Source organism: Clinocottus analis, unplaced genomic scaffold (assembly GCF_023055335.1).
Source record: "Clinocottus analis isolate CAN_PGR_092001 unplaced genomic scaffold, fCliAna1.0.p SCAF_8, whole genome shotgun sequence".
Lineage (NCBI taxonomy): Eukaryota > Metazoa > Chordata > Actinopteri > Perciformes > Cottidae > Clinocottus > Clinocottus analis.
In genome coordinates this window covers 10,808,299-10,829,320 of record NW_027176240.1, presented here as the reverse complement: position 1 = coordinate 10,829,320, position 21,022 = coordinate 10,808,299, and the positions used below count along the sequence as shown (strand labels likewise).

The 21,022-nt window shown below is 38.7% G+C and overlaps 1 protein-coding gene across 1 annotated transcript in view; it reads right to left on the bottom strand.

The window, feature by feature from the left end:
* Nucleotides 1-21,022, bottom strand: part of hpse2 (heparanase 2) — a 49,733-nt gene that overhangs the window by 6,769 nt on the left and 21,942 nt on the right. The window contains exons 4-9 of the mRNA XM_068568332.1: nt 15,603-15,776; nt 14,435-14,606; nt 10,612-10,659; nt 3,889-3,982; nt 2,381-2,487; nt 2,138-2,252 (exon numbers count right to left, since the gene is read on the bottom strand). Of these exons, the coding sequence (XP_068424433.1) occupies nt 2,138-2,252; nt 2,381-2,487; nt 3,889-3,982; nt 10,612-10,659; nt 14,435-14,606; nt 15,603-15,776 (710 nt within the window). The remainder of the gene's footprint in view (nt 1-2,137; nt 2,253-2,380; nt 2,488-3,888; nt 3,983-10,611; nt 10,660-14,434; nt 14,607-15,602; nt 15,777-21,022) is intronic.

Here is a 21,022-nt window from a genome sequence, read left to right as displayed (position 1 = left end):
AGTGCTGAAGCAAATTCCCATCTTTACATTTGCATGGATTTCAACTTTGGTGAACTTTCATCTTTAATATTGCCTTGGCTGGTGTTACCTTTAAAATCCTGAACAGGAATTGGTGGGTCATAAAATCGATTTTCTTTTTTTACTTCAGCAGCGGTCTGACAGTCTGTTATTTTGTCTAATTGCCTGCGTTTTTGGCTCCAGACAGACAGAAGACCAACCATCAATTTGAGAACCAATCCAAACACCACATAGACCACGACACCAAGACACAAAGGGAAAAACACAAGTAAACTAGTAACATGTCAAAGACTAAAGAAAAGTAAAAACATACCCCAATAAAGATGCTAACAAGGAGAATAAAAATCTGCCTTTAATGTTTAGCTAAATGGAACAAATAAGCATCAGACCGCCTCATTCAGATGCTGTTAATCCATAAGAATCCAGAGATCTAAGTATGACGTCATACTATTACACTGCATCAAGTGGGATTTTCAACATTTCAGTGTTTTTAATTTAACTAGATCTATGAAGAACTTAACAACCTTCTTCTTAATTGTGTTTCCCATAAACAGAGAAAAACACATCCACAATATGCAGAGTCATGAAGGGTTGCCGGTCTGAAGGTTCAACATGTGGAGATGAGACAGAGGAAAGATCCCCCTGCTTTGTATCCAAGATGTATGTGAGGGGGAGACAACTGTAGTAAATGCACAGTTTCTCTTCAGAGCATTTGATAGGCGGTCTTTTTAAACAGGAGCATTATGCAATATTTCTCAAAATTTCTCAAAGAATGAATCTCTATTCACTTAAGTTTACAACCTCGGGGACAACAACATCCTGTGGTGTGTAAACAAAACAAAACAGAGAAACAGAGAGAATAATGAAGGAAGAAAAAAGGGAAAGGAGAACTGTGGAAAAGGGTAGAGAGGTTGAGTCATTCAGTGGGCAGGGTTTTTAACTGTATTATATGAATAGGGGAGTCCAGGTTATACATTTCCCAGGTCCCCAATTTCTCTCAGCATGCAAGCTGATGCAGCATTTAGACATCCAGCCATGTTGAAAGCATTGTGATTCTAGCGGGAGACCTTAATTTCTAGAAGAATAACAACGAAGAGGGGAGAACATTTCTATGGTAAATATCTTACAGTTTAAGTGAGGCAGAAGAAAGTGCATGCCAGCATAGAGTGAACTCATGAGGGCCATAATCACATTAGTGGTTAGAATTGTCTTTTGGGATTTCCAATACTCATTCTGGGAGCCATCTCTGACCAAAGCAAGAATAAAACCATCTTGAATAATAACAAATGTTTGACCATCATCTTTCTCTTTTTTTGTCTTTCACCTCTGCCCCAATATAAAACCTTTTTTAAAAACTTAATAAATCTGTTTTATGAACTTGGCATATGTTAGAATTTGATAACTTCTGAACACTGACTTGTTCCCCCAGAAAAATTAGATCAGTTCAAGACGAAGACCAGACTTGAAGAAAAAAAGAATGCCCAAGACAGTCGCACGTTCAGCTTTGAGTCCAATAAAAGAACATTACAACTTCAATAGTTGGCCTCCTTCACATCTGTGTTGTTAAAATGATTTTGCCTTCACACACAGATCATGAACAGAGTACATCGAATGACTATTTCAGCGTTGTGGAGTTAGCTTGTTGTATCTCTGCCCATGCATGATTCAGACTAAACCGCAGAGGAACTTGGGATGGAGCAGTTCCATTTCACAGTGTTGCAGGCTATTTTACTAACATGCCGGTGTATCAGCATCTCAGGTTGCAGATCTCTCACCAGTCGACTGTCCCGCACAGAGAAGCGCACAGTTGTGATGGGGGTTCAGGGGAGCAGTGACACTGTCCTAAGCTACTGACAAAGGGCTAAGGTTACATGGCATTTCGCCCCCGCGTCTAAGCACTCATCGCCACTAAACGGCTTTCATCTCACCTAATAGCTCCCACGGGAAAGAGCGAGACGTGCCATCAAGGCTCTGCGTCTGGTATAGAAAACGACCAGAGTGCAACAGAACTGCTCAGGTCAGATCCTTGTTATTGTCAGGAAGACAGGAGAACTGGGGATGTGACAATGACAACCAAGTGCCTTTCTAATTCTTGTTGAACTGAAGTTGAGAGACTCACAGGTAAAGGGTTGAAGTTCTGGTCCACAAGGTGAGTGTATCCATAGTCAAAGAATGAGTGACGCAGGACAACATCGATCCCTTGTGCAGCAGCCATACCCAGTGCGTTCACCCACCTGGAACAATGACATGAACACAAACACAGGAAATACATATTAGGAAAGCAGCAGCAGAGCCTTTGATTGCCAAAAATACATAAAGCATTGGGAACAAATGTGTTTTATGACGGCATAACAGAACTTACAGAAAGCCAGCAGCGTATGTGTCAGAGAGATTGCTGAGGCCTCCTGCCCACGCCGGCCCCAGTCCACCCAGCCACACCTTCTTACTGGGAGTGTGTGTGTTCACAACCTGCATGGAGAGAGATACAGGTGTATTAACTAAATCTACGCTGAAATTGACTTTTTGAGAGCTCCAATTGGATTTCACTTTTGGACGAATACATCATTTTCATTCAAATGTATTTTAAGGACCATTACATTAAGAAAATGCCAAAAATAACCACACACAGAAACAGCTTCTTTCCATTAGACAGACACCTACATCTGCACTATTACCATCTTTCTACATTAATATCCCAAATTCATTGTCCATTGTCCTTATGTTCATATATCTTATTCAATATATATTTCCATGGTGCATACTAGATAAATGTTATCGTTGATGCTTAATTTCTGTGTTCTACTCTGTTGTCTTTAATGTCTTTTTTTATATTGATCTTGTTTATTGTATATCATATGTACGACGAGAGTGTAACCGGAGTTAAATTACATGTATGTGTACACACATACGCACACGCACACAACCAATAACACTGATAATATACTTTTTGTATGAGAAAACCAGGTAAACTGTGACAATGCTGAGGAACTGTTGTTTTGTGGTACTGAATGCTTTTATGATGCGGACTGAATTTTAATGCCTCTGAAAGCTGATGGTAAGTCAATCCAGCTGCTAGTACAGCTGGTAAAGAACCACATATTCAAATAGACACACACACACACACACACATACAAAGATGCACACAGAATAAGACAAAATCAGATCTTGCTCATTTCAATCCACAGAAGATTGTTTTCATTACATGTATTTGTATTTAATGCTTATGTTTGAAAGCCTTATTCCAATTGTCACATACATGCAGGTACGTACACACCATGTGACCTCTCCATTTCAACAATTTTAAGCACCAGGGGAGTGACGTTCACTGTCTTGCTCAAGGACACTTTGACATGCGAGCAGGAGGAGCCGGGGGTTGAACCTCTAACTTTGTGGTTAAGGGACGACCTGTTATAACACGCTAAGGCCACAACTGCCCCCTTTTGTTCTAAGGAATGAGTACTCTTTTTCCCCTGAGATGCTGTTCATGTCATCGGAGCTAGTGTTGATAAGATTACCTCATGGAGGAGACAACCATTTTACCCTGAAGGCTCCCTCTTGTGGGAAGCACATGTGGCCTTATCATCACAAAAACTAGCTCCGGGTTGATGCGTGCTTTGGCTAACACAAATATTATGCAAATGATTCAAATTGGTTGTTTCTTCCCATCTTCCCTCAAGATGGTTTGATGTATGCATGACCTCTGAAATATATAACAGACAGTAATATAATGTTGTATCTACAGTACAGCTCTAGAAGAGATTTGCGGTTTGCTTTGAGCAGCTGCTTCAGAAACAGTTGATGTAGATTGACAGTTTAATTTACATAATGTATATATATTACGTTATTTGAGGACTTTAACAGAAACGTTACCTTGGTGACTTTCGTGATCTGCTCAGTCAATGTGTCCAACAGACGAGTTTTTAGAAAGTCCTCCACTTTGTTTACTCGGCCGTCCATGTAATAACTGAAATGTAAATGGAAGGAAAATGCTGTGAGAGAAATTCATCCATCAACCTGATTAACCAGTTTGGAGTTTGATCTGGAAAAACTTACATTAAAAATGTATTTAAATTTACAGTTAGGTTGTGTAATTAAAACTATATATTATATCAAGTTATTGTATTTGTCTTTATATCGGACAGCCATGAAACAACAAAAAGGTCAAGACGCTGTTGGCTGAGGCAGATATCTGACCAGGAAGGTCAGATGCACGTTAACTTTAAAACTTCAACAAGATAGTGACCTATCACACATAACACAATCATTTTAATAACCCTATAAACATTGCTGCAGTTCCTTTTGGTCAGCAGGTTTAAAATCCATAGCCCTAAGTATATTTTGTTTATTGGTCTCATAGATGTAATACACAATACACTGTAGACATTTCCAAATCTCCCGAAGCACCCTGACAATTCAATTTTACGCAGGATAGCATAAGAAAGGAACAACGCAGACATCCATTATGTGTGAACAATGAAGACACACAGAGTGATGATGTTAAGAGTGCACTATGAGCGAAGGATTCATTGAGCCTGAGGAACTTCACGCTGTGGGCAGACAGAAAGCCTCTTCACGATCTGCTGCAAATAGGTCAAGAGAGAAAATCAAGAGAGCAACAAACACATACGTTGATTGTTTGTTCATGTTTCATAGATCATAAAAACACATTTACATCTTATTTGCTGACCAAAGCAAAACCAGATTTGTTGCGTGAGTCTTAACATTGAACTATATATGTATATTGAAACAAAATACAGCCAACCAATCAACCAATCAACCAATCAGTTAGTCAGCAAACAATATGCTCTCTTAGGTTATTTACTTCTGCTTCATTATTTATAATTAGTATAAACATAGAAAGCATTGACACTGGAGAAAATGCTATCAATATCAAACAGAGTCCCAAATCCCCAAACCTCCTGTGTTGAATTTCAAAATTAGTTCAATAGTTTGGGAGCGCTGTTGGCCATTTATTAGTGATTGAATTAAAGAATCAGATGCTGTATCTTAAAGCATTTTAAGCTTCATTAGCCAGCTTATCTTTGTGTCAGGTAAATCCAGATCTAAAAGAGAAAACCTTATCAATCACATTACTTATCAAACATTTCTCAACATTGCATTTGTTTTCATCTTCTGTCAGTAGTAGACTGACTATATTAGTCCACAATGTATCTGCCTCACTAAAGGTTAATCATATACATTTTAGTAGACAGCAACATGACTTTTAACTTCATGGGTATGAATACTGAATGATAAGAAATGTATGTGAATATACAACTCTATTGGAGGATCTTTCGTGGCACATCACCTGGATTTGTATAAAGACATCATTATCATTAAAATGGTGGAAAAACAAAGTTCAAATTGTATAACCCAGTGATGTCATAAAACAGGGCAACAACACTGACTTGCAATTGTCTGCAAAATTTCCAGATCAGTCATAAGAAACAGAACATTTTGTAATCATAAAAGTAAAATGATCCATGTAGTCATTATTTTGCTCAAAACCCACTTAAATATACTAAAATGAAAAAAAAGTAAATGCTCAATCTTTCAATCCACATTTATCTGTATTTTACATTACCATGACCAAATTAAATAACAGAAACAGATGTAATACCTATTAATAAGAGATTTAGAAAAGCTGTGTTTCATTGCAGAGCAGATTTCTCTTCTGATTCTTCAAAAGCTACAAATGTTAATAATCAAATACCAGATCAGTGGTATCAGATCACATCAGTCCTGCATATGTTTTGCTCCAATTCAGCTTATATTTTTCCAAAACTAGAGACCACAAAATTATCACAGGCAAATTATAATTCAGGCATGTTGCCTAAAGAATGAGAGTCAACCGCATATTTATTAATCAAAGGTTCAACAAACGTATTGGGTGAGGGTTAAGCAAGATTGATGTGTACTCTGTATCGTGAATAATAAGGCCAATAGACAAGAAATCGAAGGATCATAACAACTGCGACATAAAATATTCCAAAATAAAGGAACCTCTATTGATCATGCTTTGAAAAGTCTGATGTGTCAACAAAACTGCTGAGAGGCGAGCTAAATTACATTCATGTGGGGTGCAACAGTGCGGCAATCTCAGCTTAACCTCATTGAGAATGTCATCACCATGTTGGAGTAGTCCCAAACTCCTGGCCTCAAACTGTAAACAACGCATGGATTAAGTCAGAGCTTCACACAAATTATTTGGTTTTCCTGTCATCTTTCCAGAGGGCTCACAATAATTCTTCAGTCCAGATCACGGGGACAGAAATTCCAGTTTGTACATGGAAAGAAGCTAAAATGTGTTTTATAGCTATATATTTTAATACAGATCAGTATACTGGGAATTGTGGCTCAAGTTTATAAAAGCATGAGATGACAAGACAATATTGTCTTTATTTTCTTCAGGTTGATGGTTTATTAAAGCAGAAACCTGATAAAGAAATTAACATAAAGAAAGTTGTTTTGGTATATCGAGCTGGATTTAGGGAATCACAGCTTGCTATTCATGAAATTGGTCAAAGGCCTAAGCTCCGAAAACAGAACCAAGAACTTTTCCTTTCTTCATCCAAAATGTGTCTCGATACTTGAGCTGCCAGACCGAACAGAATTCAATGAAATGCAAGAATTTAACAACACTGCGTCCAAATGTTTTCTGACAAGGATCCACTTAGTCGGCGTGTTTGACGCAGCTCTCACTGCGCCAGCCCCACATCAAAGACAGCTCGCTAACAAAACTATCTAGCACTTTATTAAAACAAAAATATAGTGCAGCCTGCAGAATAACTAGATGTAATCATATGTCAGACATGGGCGGGTAGAAGCAGATGCAAGAGTATGAATACCTAAAAGGGTAAAAGAAAAGAAAAAAAATAATAAAGTACTGAAGAATAATGTTGCCTTTCAAATGAATATGAAACTTTAGGTATAGGTAATGATCCCAGAGGACTTGTTGTTATAAGTTGTTTAGTTGTCACATCATCTCAACATGTGTAAGGTAGCCCCGGCTTAAAGACACTCTGCTTTATTGCCTATTTGACTCTAAATGGACCATCATTACAAAATGAACATCAGGCTGTTCAGAAGAAAACTTGAAACTATCAATTGAGACCATAAACTTGTGTTTACAAAGTGTACAGCGGTAATAAATCATGTGCAAAGTAGAGTCATAAGGACCCTACAATCAGACTTATATTTGCAACCAGAGGAGTTCCCCCTTGACGGCTGTCAGAAAGACAGCATAGACTTCACTTTTCTAAACTGTTTGTTATACATCTTATTTATATCATGCTGCATATCGTTGTGTCACAAAGTGTATTTTCCTGGTGAGTAATTTCGGCATGTGTCCCTCCCCTCATCAAAATCCTATTCTGTAAAGGAAAAGATACTTATAATAACTATACTATACAAAGCTGTAGTGGAGTACAATGCAATTATTCAAATAAAGCATCAGTATACTCTAGAACAGTTTACTTGTAATAACATCATGTCACAAGGAATGGCCAGCTGGTGTCTGGGGTGAGCAGAGGTCACATAGGAAGATGATGACGTGTTCCTTGACATGTACCAGCAGGCTATCATAAGATTAATCATTACATAACATCTCATATATATATATATATATATATATATATATATATATATATATATATATATATATATATATATATATATATATATATATATATATATATATGCCATGAGTGAATGTACAGTCAGTGTTTTTCTGACCAGAAAAGAGGAGGAGATCACAAATCATTGACATCTCTATTCCTCCACTTAGCTGTAAATAACCAGAACACCCTGTTTGTTCTCTAGCATGCAATACCACTATCACTCTGACAATGAACGAGAAAGATTAACAGTGTAGCTGGGTAAAGCTGATAAACATTTTTGTTTCTGATTGATTCTCATTAATTCTGCACAAGAGTCATTATCAAAATTAGTTTAGCAGGGGGCTTTTGCTTGCTCGGTTCACACAGCTAGTACCCCACTGCTCGTACGGCTCACATTAATGAAGTTGCTTAAGGGGATGTGAACAGTAAATCGTAAATTTGTCTAGTTTACTTTTATTGAATAACACATGTCTGACAGACTTCATTCTCTCACCATGAAGCAGCCCCTGTTGGGTAAGGCAGAACATGTTCACTGAGTTTAGGCTGAAAGGTTGTTTTCTCACTTCAGTCTAACCGTAACTAGTCATGCAGATAGTTCTGGGTTTATTTGCCTGAGATTGTGATGTTTTTTTGTGAAATTTTTGCCAAGACCTAAATATAAAAAGAGGTGGGTGGAATTTAGTTTGTGGTGCTCAAAGCCCTGAAACAAGACCAGGAGTCTACAGTCATGCTCACGGCTCTTTAAAGGCTGTACTGTTGTTAGCCACAGCCGACATGGCCGGCGCCAGAATCTTTTTTTTCCTGATGCAAAGTGGAAGCTTGACCAATCTGTATGTGGCGTAGAAAATTGTGGATTGTGGAGTTCAGAGCTATTTTATTCAGAAGTTCACAGTTTTTCATTACATTCTACATTCAATATAATGTACGTTTTCAATTAAACTTTGAGTCAAATTATATATAATAAAATAGCTGTAAGCCTAAAAACAGTAACCAAAAGCCATGACAAAAACGTGCCGGACAGTGCTTAACATCAGAAATGAAATTATTAATATCCATTGCCTGTTAACTGTGTACACACTAAAACGAACTGCCTATATTCAAAATCTCAGCGATTATGATTCTATCGCAAACACAAAATACCTTGTATGCTGACATGGGTTGGCAATAAAATGACTTATTATTTACTTTACATTTCTTTATAATGAAAAAAAAGAAAACTATAATATTGTTTAAAGAGTATTAACTGGGAAAACATTTGTGACGTGGCTTTAACACCCCAAGCCTCAGTGCTTGGAGCTAAATGCTTACGCCAGCTTGCTAACATGCTCAGTCACATAGATGATGCGATCATGCTCATGTTTTGCACTTAATGTGTATCATGTTCACCATCTTATTTTAGCATATTATCATGCTAAAGTTAGCTAATTAGCACTAAACGCAAAGTAAAGCTGAGGATGATGGGAATGTTGCAAATATTTGGTTCAACCCAAACTATTGGGTCATTAAAGCAATCAGAATCCCCCCTGAGGGAGACATGCATGTGTGGACCAAATCATAGCAATCCAGTCAATAGTTGTCGTGACATTTCATTTAAAACCACAAATGTCAACCTCTTGATGCCACTAGAGTGGGTCTGGGGATCACCAGAGATTAATTCTCTGTGGCCAATAGATGTCTGTAAAACGTAGCATGGTAGTCCATCTAATAGTTGTACAGTTAGCCTGAACTAAGGCGGTGGAACGACTAAGCGAATAAAACCTGTATGCATGGATAAATACCACTAGAGGTAAGTGATTTATGTATTTTGACCCTTTAACTTATAGGAAGAATATATATGGGATAGGGTTAATGTTCTCTGAAAAAATAAATAAATTGGACAAAAATCATATTGCAGAAAGATGGAAAGAGTCACCGAAAGAGAATGACTACACCGATCAAGTCGGATAAGAAGTAACTGAGACAAGATGCTGCGAATATCAAACTACAATGTTGTGGAAAAAACATCACATAATGCAAACCACCCATCAATGTTTTATGATCTGGAGGTACACAAACCTTTCATGACCAACATGTTTCATCAACACAAGCGCCATCAGAACACGCCCGACCGTGAACCGCAGACAGGCTGAATCTCCACCAAATCCATATGATTCTCCAAACCAGTTTATAATGAACGTTTCCATCCATGTTTCCATCCTACTACGCTTCATTCAAAACAACTTGAACCAGCTGCAGTGGAGTAAAACCTGTGTCGTAGACGTGTTAATGAGTGGTCTCCACTTTTATGCGTTTGGCTTCTTTTGTAGAGGTCAGAGTTGCTGTCACGCAGGCTTGTTAGACTGGAATCTGGATCTCGAGTGTAAAGCGGGCTAATTGACAGAGGGAATGAGCCAGAGCATATGGTTTGATTTTAACAGTGTGGGTGGTGTTTTTCTAAGCCTTACTGACAGCCCTGCCTCCTTCCGTTTCTTCTAATTTCTCCTGATTAGACCCGACCTTCAGCTTAATGACCCCCTCACTCAGGCACGCTGGGTTTGTCTGAGCTTACAGTGGTGTGTTATTTTGTGCAGGTTTAAAATAAGCGCGTAAAGAGATACGGATAAAATATGGGGGGGGGGGAGATCAAACCACTGATACATCTGTATGCATTCCTACAGGATGTGCAATGGACAAATGGCAGGTGTTAATAATTTAACACAATCTCAGGCTATTTTTCCTGTTGTTCCATTTACAGGATGAACACAATTCTCCTCATTAGACATCAGTCTATCTCCGTAAAAGTGTTAATAATGGTTCTTACTGGCTACTGCACACACGCAATGAGGTGATAATGGTACAACAACACAACATGGCCTGTGTCGTTAGATTTACGGTTATATAAGTGAGTAATCTACTGTTTCAGAAGACTGCAGATTGATTCTGGAGTTTTCTACAAACAAAATATTAAAATAGAAAAAAAGGGTAAAATACCTACTGTTGCCACGTAACTGCCTCTACAGCCGAGCCAGCGTTCTTCATGAACCTGAAAAGTCAGGAAGACAGAGTTATCTTGAGTGTCGCACCTTTTCTGTATGCTTCATATTAATAGTCAATAATCTTACAATACCATTTTACCCATCAACTTAACTACCAATACCTGGGGATATTGAGACGTGAAACTATTGCGGGAACTTGTAAGGCAGACAGACCGAGTGCAATGCAAGCTTGTTTATTTGGAAAGTGCAAGGAACAGTGTATTAACCAAAAATGATATTTGTCAATTGGACTTAAAACAACTACATGTGTGTCCCACTATGCTAAATATGGTAAGTTTATGCTAACCCAGGATGTATAAAATAAATTTAGTTTTAGAGTTTTCTAATAGCCAAATAAATCTACATATTTACAGGTAAACCTTGCAGTGTTTACTTTATAAAGTGAAGTTAATGTACTTCCCATTCAGTGTTTACAGTAGGATCGTTTAACTTCGAACTACAAAGAATCTAGAAAACAAAGTGCATTTCAAGCCCGATTACTTTTATTTATATTAAGTGTTTTCAGGAGCCGTTTCTGGAGGCGGTAAAGTTTGCTTTCAGTTAGTTAAAAACACATTCCTAGACACTAATCCAACATATACACAGTCCCTCCTGCTGTATGCCCTCCTCTGCCTGAGCTTTTGCTTTTCCCTGTGTGTTTTTCCGAGTCTACCTGACCCAAAGCTCTCCATATTTGGGAGTAACAGCTTGTCAGACATGCCCAACTGTGTGTCTCTAAACTTTCTCCGCTCTGGCTTGTTTAGTCTGTTCAGCTCTGATATTTGGACTGTTGAGCAGCTCAGTGTCTAATTCATCTTATTTCCTGAGAGCGGCAGAGCAGTTGTGCTGTCAAACACAAGAGCCACCCCCTCGTAACAGTGTCAAACACACAAGAATCACCCCGTCGTTAAATGTGTCACCCGTGACCCGCGAATACTCCAGCTCACTCCTCTTCATCCTCTCACTCCTTCTCCTCCTCCTCCTCCTCTCACCACTCATCTTCTACATCCTCCCTCTTCTCTAAATCAGTCTGAACCGTACAGAACACACACACACACACACACAAATCAGTGCACACAAACACACACCTTTCATTTCGAGTAAATTTGAACTGTCAGTACTCAGTGAGATTAACTGCGGTTCCTAATGGTTTTAGTGATGTAAGTAGCTCAAGTACATCGAGGAGGGAACCCATATCAAATTATTCTTTCTCCTTCGTCTTCCAACTACCTGTCAAATTGTGTGTGGTTGCAGAGAGGAGCTGGAGACAGATTCCGGCTGAGATAGACTAAGACATTAAACTCTTTCTCCTGTGTGTGTGCGTGCATGTGTGTATGTGTGTATGTGTGTGTGTGTGTGTGTGTGTGTGTATGTGTGTGTGTTCACAACACTTGCACAGCACACATTAATTTCACTTTATGGACTCTATTTTAGTTCAAAGTAATGCTGTTCCCTGTTTATTTTACTATGTATTTTAATGGCGGAGCTATGTTTTCCTCCTCCACTCCATCACTTCTAATTGTCTTGTTACCTGTGTAATAAATATATATCTTATACCTCTGACGACAGACCAGTATATCATTGCTTACGGCTTACTTTCAGCCACCAAGAACAGAAAGTTTATTGTTGATGGTTGCCAACTGTAACCTTGTGAAATGCACAGCATCATTTCATCTGTATTTATTCACCAATGCTTGAGAAATGTCTATTAGTTGTTGCTGTGGACACAATTTTAGCATGAATGCGAAACTTTCATTGAGCTACATTACACACTGAATAGGATATTTAAACTTTAAATGAACTTGCCAACGCCCCGATACATCATTTAAAACACCATATAAAAGCTCTAATACATTATTTTCCACTAACACAATGATGTGTTTGTAAGCAGACATAGGACAATTTGTAAATGTTTATCAATGTCCAATACCTTTCAGCGTTTACAGCATCGCCTCAGAGGACAAGTTTACAACTGCATTTTACTAACTAATTTTCTGTTTATACACCATGCTCCATGCTCCATGTATGAGCGCCCACGGGAGAAGTTGCTCGCAACTTCTTCTTATATTGCTCATAATTGCACAATTTGGGGGTTAAAGTTCAGGGTTTCCACTTGTTAAGCTAAGATTCTAAATTCAAGTTTTATGTTGTGATAAAATTGAGGTATTTTCTCATTCAGGAAAAAAGAAAATTGTTTGTAAGGTCACGCTTTGTTTGGCTAGTCCAACACTGACAGAGTTGTGTATATGCGTCTATGTTTGATTTTCATTCTGTTTGTTGTACAGGGCCACTGACGCATCTATTTGAGTCAAGTATGTTTCTATTGCAACAGACAGAAAAGCTCAGATGACACATCTCCCAAAGGTTAAGCTTTTCTATTTAGTCAATAGAACTGAGAAAGCTTCTCTTTTATGAATATGATCAGCACTTATGTTAAACAATTGTTTGTTTATAACTTTGACACAAAAATAAAAAAGCAATTTAATAAATATGATTTTTGTTGCCACGGTTTGTGCTTTGTATTTTACTGTTTTTTTTCTGAATTTTATTGTTTATAAATCGTAGCCTGTGAATTATGTTTGTTAGCAGAAGACTTGGCACTTAAATGGCTTGAAAGCATGAACAAGACAACCCTCCTTGTGACCTTCTTATCACGTGGAAATAATTTAATAACTTCTTTGTCAAAATAAAGCTAATGTTCATGGTCTCAGTATCACTACAGCAAGAAAGTTTAGTGTCTTTTCAAGTTGTTTGAATATTGAGCAAAATAAAATCCATAGTTCTCCAGAAGATAAGCAGTTATTCTGAAAACGTACACTACCGTTCAAAAGTTTAGGGTCACCCAGACAAATTTTCAGTTTCTTCACAAGTTCTGGCATTAAATAGCCTTCATTTCTAAGAACAAGACCAAGAATAGACTGGCGAGTTTCACATGAAAGTTCTCTTTTTCTGGCCAATTTTAGAGTATAATCGAACACACAAATGTGATGCTCCAGATACTCAACTAGCTCAAACGAAGGCCAGTTTCATAGCGTCTCTCACCAGCAGAACTGTTTTCAGCTGTGCTAACATAATTGCACAAGAGTTGTCAAGGGGTTTCTAATCATCCATTAGTCGATTAGCAAACACAATGTACCATTAGAACAATGGAGTGATGGGCCTCTATACAACGATGTAGATATTTTATTAAAGAATCAGACGTTTCCACCTAGAATAGTCATTTACCACATGAACAACATATAGAGTGTATTTCTGAATAATTTATTGTTATCTTCATTGAAAACCAGTGTTCTTTGAAAAATAGGGACATTTCGAAGAAACCCCAAACTTTTGACCGGTAGTGTCCATAGTCTTTGAAAAAAAGTAAAAAGCAATTGTTCTTTTCTTTTGGTAAATATATGACTATAAAGTACGACGTTACAATCTTACAAGGGACCAAGCTGCAGTTGAGAGAGGCTGTCAGTTAGGTAAGAGACCGAAGCTGGTGGAGCTTCTGGGTAAAACCAGCAGGTGGACCGTTGCGCCGCCACGTTATCAATCAGGTGACACTTTATTTAGGTTGACATGGTATAACTGGAGCTGAGACGCTGAAACCTGCAGAGTGGAAATCTATAAACACCGAACACTACTGCGATGTGTGTGTGTGTGTTAAACACAGTAAAGTTCTGTAAAAGTCACAAACTGCTGCAGCATACTTTCCACTACCTTACCCCATTGCTTCCAGCAGGTTAGCCTAACACAGACAGGAATCCTGCGGAGTCAGTGTTTTACTTGCTGACTCACCCGTCCAGCAGCAGGATGGCGTTCTTGCGGGGTCGTCCTGCGTTGGGGCCGTAGAGGTGAGCTCGGTGGTAGTATCGCACAGACTGCAGCAGGGTCCGTAGTTTGATGTAGTCCTGTGCCAACTGGGTGCTGTTGACCGCGCGCCCCACCATGCTGCGGTAGGCATTGGGCTCTGGAGAGAGGAGATGTAGTACACTGAGCCAGAGAGGTAGAGTTTAAACAAGCAAAAGTTGGGAGGTGGAGAATAATATTGTTGTTGTAGTAGTCTGATCTTGCTCTCCTACTAGAGTATCCAACTTTCACTAGAAAAATAGATAATTGAGCAATTCACAGTAATGCTGGGACCCAGTTGGAGATTGGAGCTGCAGGCGGACTCAGTGGCAGATTAATAGTCCGAGCCCACAGGGTGACCTTGCAGAATCAGGAAAACACAAGACAGTGAAGAAGGATAGGAGGAAAACTACACTTTTGCTGGCCCACTGCTCTTGTACCACTCTACTGAGAGGCATTGTGATCATCAACAACAAGTTGTGTTTGAGCTGCAAAATACCACTTCACCATGTCTGTTTTGTGTGTGTAAGTAGCTGTGGCTGCTATATTCCTTCACAGATATGTGCTTGTTGTCTGCAGTGTCTGGGTGATTTATCCAAACTAATATTTTGCAGCAGTTCAGATCCTCAATCAAATTTTCACATGGTTCAATCAATGGATTTTCCATGGTACTTTTAGGCTAAAAAAAAAGTGTTTCTATTGAGAGCTTTGTTGCAGATAAAATGAAAATATTAAGTTATGTGCAGCAGAGCAACACAGGGCTCTGTGTGCACTGCAGCTCCCTGGAAACACAGATGGTTAGGATGACATGAGGACTAACAGTCCTTTTCATCCCTGCATGAACATTCGCCTTAACCCTCAAACTGCTGAACTCTCACTTAAAGCTATCTTTTAAATGTATCAAATTAAAGCTTTTACGGACATTAAATGTGAAATTAACAAAATGTGCAACAGCTTTTTCATAGCTTTCGTTGGAAAAGAATAATTGAATTTTGGGGGAAAAAAATCTTGTATTGAAAGTAAAAATCCTTTATTTAAATTTTAAGTGTGTATTAAAAGTGACATATAGTCTCTCACGTTATCTAGTGTGCAGCATGTGGTGTGCAGCTGTACTGACCGTTGCCCAGCTCCCAAGAGATGTTGTACTTCTTGCCAGCGCCGTACTTCAGGAGGCTCAGGGTGGAGGAGGTGTTCCAGGAGTTGTCCGGGTTTCGGTGCAGCGCGTTGAGCCCCAGGATCAGGTGCAGACCCGCACAGTCGGCAAAATTGTACAGTTTGTCTAAAGACCTGGCTGGGAGAAACCCACAAAGCAGTTGTAACTTTGATTCTTTTCACGCAGCTGAAAGTTTCATAACCATCTGTATTTTCAGATATCTCTGTTTATTTCTGTGTAAATGTAGCGAATAAAGAATAAAACTAAACTAAAAGTTATGTTTTTATTGTAGTATCTTGACAGAGATAAATATCATAAATAAACAGTTCTGTCATCATGAGACATGAATGGCTAAAACCTAAAACCTAAAACCTAACACTATGAGGGGCATTGTGTTATAAAGCACTCTTTTACAGAATAAAAAAAAGGGGATTGATCATCAAATAAAAAACATTGTGTTTGTCTCTTTAAACAAACAAGCTTATTCGCATGTGACTCTCATAGAAAATGGGGGGGGCCTCTCTTAAATTCTTCAACCTCAGTAAATTGTAACATATACAATTAAAAGAAGACAACATTTCTCAGCCGTATTGTGTATGGACATTTTGCGTGTACTGTTCTTTAAATAAACTGAGAGCTACCGCTGGAATATTTTTTATTTTTTTTATTTTGGACTTTGTGTTTGTGCATGTGTCATTTACGTGACAGCAGAGTCTCGTCTTCTGCAACATTCAGTGAGAATGCAGAAACACAGTTTTCCCATCATGGACTCCTGCTGTTCTTCCGCAGCTGACTACTCACTCAAGTTTATGTCTGCTGTCTCCATCAAAACACATTGTTCTCTCTCACTGAATGGCCCTACCACAGATGCTGGCATATGATGAGAGTGCTAAAAGTGTATGTTTATATTTCAATGTGCGACTGCAGGCTGCTGCTGGATACCTCTTGTATTGAAATTTAATCCGTTTGGAGTCATTCCATTAATGTAACTATTACCCTGACATCTGACCCTTACTTCCTAGGTTCAACAGGAAACAGATGAAGAGTGTGTGCCCGTCGGGTTCTGGCTAACATTTGTCCTAAACTGTGTGTTTGGCTGAGCTGAGCTTGCCAACTGATTAGTCCGTCCAACGTGGATGGGAGACAAAAGCAGCACAGACCACGGTGCATGTGAGGTTACTCTTCTGGATACATGTCGAGCTGTTACAGTCATGTGAAAGATGTGAAGATCTTCAATATTACTATATAATATTTAATAAATGGATGCGAGAGACACAAACATCTGGCTTTAAGTCACAGTCAGAATAAATTGGAACACTGAGCAATGCTTATCAAGTCACGCTTCAGCGCAAATATGTTTTTCTATTCAAAATATACTGCAAGTGGTCATGTATAATCCACAGTGCAAATAAAGAGAACAGAGATTGCCTGTTGCACCTGGCATTCATTCGATTTCCAGTAATGGCAGGACAAAGCCTGAAAACCAAAGAAATGCCCGCGGTAACAATGGTACCATTACACACAGCACTCTTTGCTTTGTATGTCTACTAAGTAAACTGTTCTCCATCTCATTAACAACCACCAATACTGTTATTATCATAACTCCTTTCCTCTGTGGTTAAATTAGAGCGGTGTCTGTTTGCAGGAGCAGAGTCGAGGGCAGCAGAACGGAGAAAGTAACGCCAGATGTGGCTGTCAGGATGAGTGATTCCAGGTCTTTCCTCACCTGAGACCTAAGCAGAAGGCGAAGCAGCCTCGCTCCCACACGGCTAGCAGCCCCGCACACACATCCCAACGGCACCATGAAATGCCCAAAGCTGCTAAAAATATTGTTTCTCTGCTGGCAGGTCTTAGAGCAGCATTTATGTGAAATAAAAAAACAAAATGTATTTGTTTTGATGTGTCAGTTTGGTTCCTCAAGACTTTTTTTTATTGATTCTTCTTAACCAGCAGCAGACAAACTCAGAGCGAACTTTGTTCTGCCATTGCCAGCTAAAGGTACGTTGAATGATGAGGTCAAAGCTAGTGCTGGTGAGCTGGAAGTGGATCAGAAGTTACATATTTATATTTAGTAATGTCAATCAAATTACTGGTTAGGAATCACTATAGTAGATGGAGTAGAAATTATAAGACAGAAAGCTAATCAGCAAATATTTTTATAATGAATAACTGAAGTCATTTTGATCAAATAATTGGCTTTTCTCTGTCATTTCCTAATTTTATTTAATATTCGGGGATATTTGGTTCTAGAAAACAAGACATTTGATGTTACTTTGCAGTTCCTCTTTTATTTAGATGCGATACATACACGAGCTACGCTACAGTTAGCCATGAGTTTGTCTTATGTGTAAACAGGAGAAACAATAGAAACAATGCCTGGGAGCAGTCTATCCTTTTAATGGTGGTTAATCCTCAGTTTCTGTTTCTGCTGCACACACTAACAACAGCTCCTAGCCTGAGGAGGAAGTGTAATATTACTGGTTAGTGCAGCGAAGCTCCTGTTTATTGCTTGACAAGAGCAGGGCATCTTCTTCCAAAGAGAAAGGGATGCTAGGTAGATTCCCCCTGCTGGTGTCAGGAACTCTGCAGATCACTAAGGCCAAACATCAAAGAGCATCGCTGGAGACACAAGAAAGCCCTGAAGCTACAAATTTGTGATCTCAGTCAGACAAAAAGTAATGACATTACCAAAACACAGTGAATTAGTGTGTATACGCATATGCTCATATACCGTGTGTGTGTGTGTGTGTGTGTGTGTGTGTGTGTGAGAGAACTGTTACTATCAAATCTGTGGCATGGTGGCAAATGGGGAATATTGAGTGAAATACTGGAATAGCTGTTACTATGGAATATAATTCATAATACAAATGATCTACTGCTTGACAAACAGACATTGACAATCAATCAAGCCAACAAGCTATTGCTTTTCCTTCTGTAAGATGTATGCTGCCAGTAATAAATGGTGCTCATCCCGATGACATTGAATAATCTCTGAGTCAACATCGTTATTCAGTTTGCTGTTTTTTTAAGAATGACAGCTTCTCATGTTGTAAATTTTTAACAAACTGAGTCTCACAACTCTCAATTACACACAACGCAATGAAAGCTTTGCTAAGAGGTCAGACTTTATTGTACTCACTCAGCTACAAACTTATCTTCTATCTCACAAAAAGTCCAGTTACAAACAAACCCAGAAAACCTTGTTAGCCAAAGTGCGTCTGTGTGAGCTTGTGTGTGTGTGTGTGTGTGTGTGTGTGTGTGTGTGGTTGTGTGCATGTGTTGGCGTGCCTTTCAGTGTAGCGGAAAGAGTGGGGTCTGGTTATTGTCAAGCTGTCTATCTGATAGAAAAGCCAGTTCTGTGAAGCAGAGAGGCCGGCAGCATCAGTCAGTGCTATGCCTCATTTCTGCAGCTCTGCATATTCCCTCAAACACTGAGGTACACACACATCTAAGTACAGTGGGCCTGCATGCCCTCACACAAACAATGTTTGTTGGTTTACCACACACTTGCACCAGACACCCATCTGAAGTTTTCAATTACATTTTTCTGTAGCTGCACTTTTAGTGAGTTACTGTCGGCTGACAAGATAAATTCTTATGGGAACAGTCTTTCCTGATGCAGCTTAAATTAAGATCTGTTTCACTTTCAAGCTACAAGAATCCCTTTAATCATATCTTATGTCCTTATTAAATAAGGAATTGGATCACGCTATTACTTATTCGGAGACAGACCTGCTTTGGGGGCATTTAATAACAGCCTCACTCAACTCAATTATGAAAAGGAGGTTGAAAAGAGGCACATTTTGAAATTGTTAAAGACAGTAAACCACAAAAGTAAAACATATGCCCTTCATGTATAAGGCTGTGTTGTGGTACAACTGCCAACCGCATCAGTTTAATACGTCATACATTCCCATTTCATTTCACAATGTTGCCACAAAAGCGGAGGCCGGTCGAAAGTTTGACGATTCAATATTTTAAGCAACACCTTTCTGCTTTACTTCAGTGTAAAGTGAGTCCTAAATTTCTTCTTCGTGATCTACTGTGACACCGATTGAGGTTCATTTGTAAAGAAAGCTCAAGTGCATAAATGGTCAAACAAAAATTGAAGAGTCTAGTTTTTCAAATAAAGGATTTTCTTAAATTAAAGAGAAATATATGAAATTCTCTACTCATTCAATACATTTTAAACGATTTACTGTAAATGCTTCAATTTGTTATACTTTGTCAGTTAACGATAGTCTAGTTCGTGAGGAGTGAAGTCGGGCTCAGTCATTTAAAACCTGCTCCATGACCATGGTTTAGCTGGAAGAGCAAGTAATATAATTTAACTGGTTTTGTGCATTATCCCTGTGTGTGTTGAGCGGACAGTGAACACAGCCCACAACTATGCAGATGGCACAAACAGCAAGTTTGTTCACTTCCGCCCCCTCAAATTCAAATTGTGATTCAAGGAATTTTTTTATCGGACCTAAAATCTGGGTTTAGAAATGCAGATCTATTTCTTTATTCCTCCTAAGTACAATCTTGGAAGAGAAAATAGGGAGCACAGCAAAAACTATGTTTTCTGTCTCTGGTTTCATTCAAAACACAAATATAATGACTTGCTGCCAGACACAGCTGTCTCCCACAGCAAATATCAATTTGGATGTTTAGTCCCATCAAAGTCAGTCTGGACCATACAAGCACACACACACACACACACACACACACACACACACACAAACACACACACACACACACACACACACACACACACACACACACACACACACACACACACACACACACACACACACACACACACACACACGACTTGAGCCGAGTTCTGGCTTGCTTTAAAAGCCGAATCAAAACCGAATTCTCAAGAGGCATGTGCAGACAGGGGAGAAGGCTGTTTAGAGAAATTAATTCTGAGCCCTTTTTCCTGTTTATAGCTATGGATGTTTTTTTGTGTCTGAAGATGCACATGTTTCACTCAAGCTCCCATAGCTCTTAAATTTATTACAAGTGTCCACACTGCTCATGATCTAGTATATATATATACATATATATATATATATATATATATATATATATATATATATATATATATATATATATATATATATATATATATATATATATATATATATACAGCATGTACACATTTTGCATTGTGACCTCAGTGGGGAAACGGACACTCTCAGATTGACTATTCATTATATTGTTCTCAACATGCTGGAAACAATTGTTGATGACAGTATTTAAGGATTTACCAGATGGTTTAAAGTGTAATTTCACATTTATTCTTAACACACACCACGTGCGCACACACACAGCGGACCAACAGCATCACCAGTCATGAAAGATTTGGAAGTAAACTGCTAAAATATCCAGGCAAA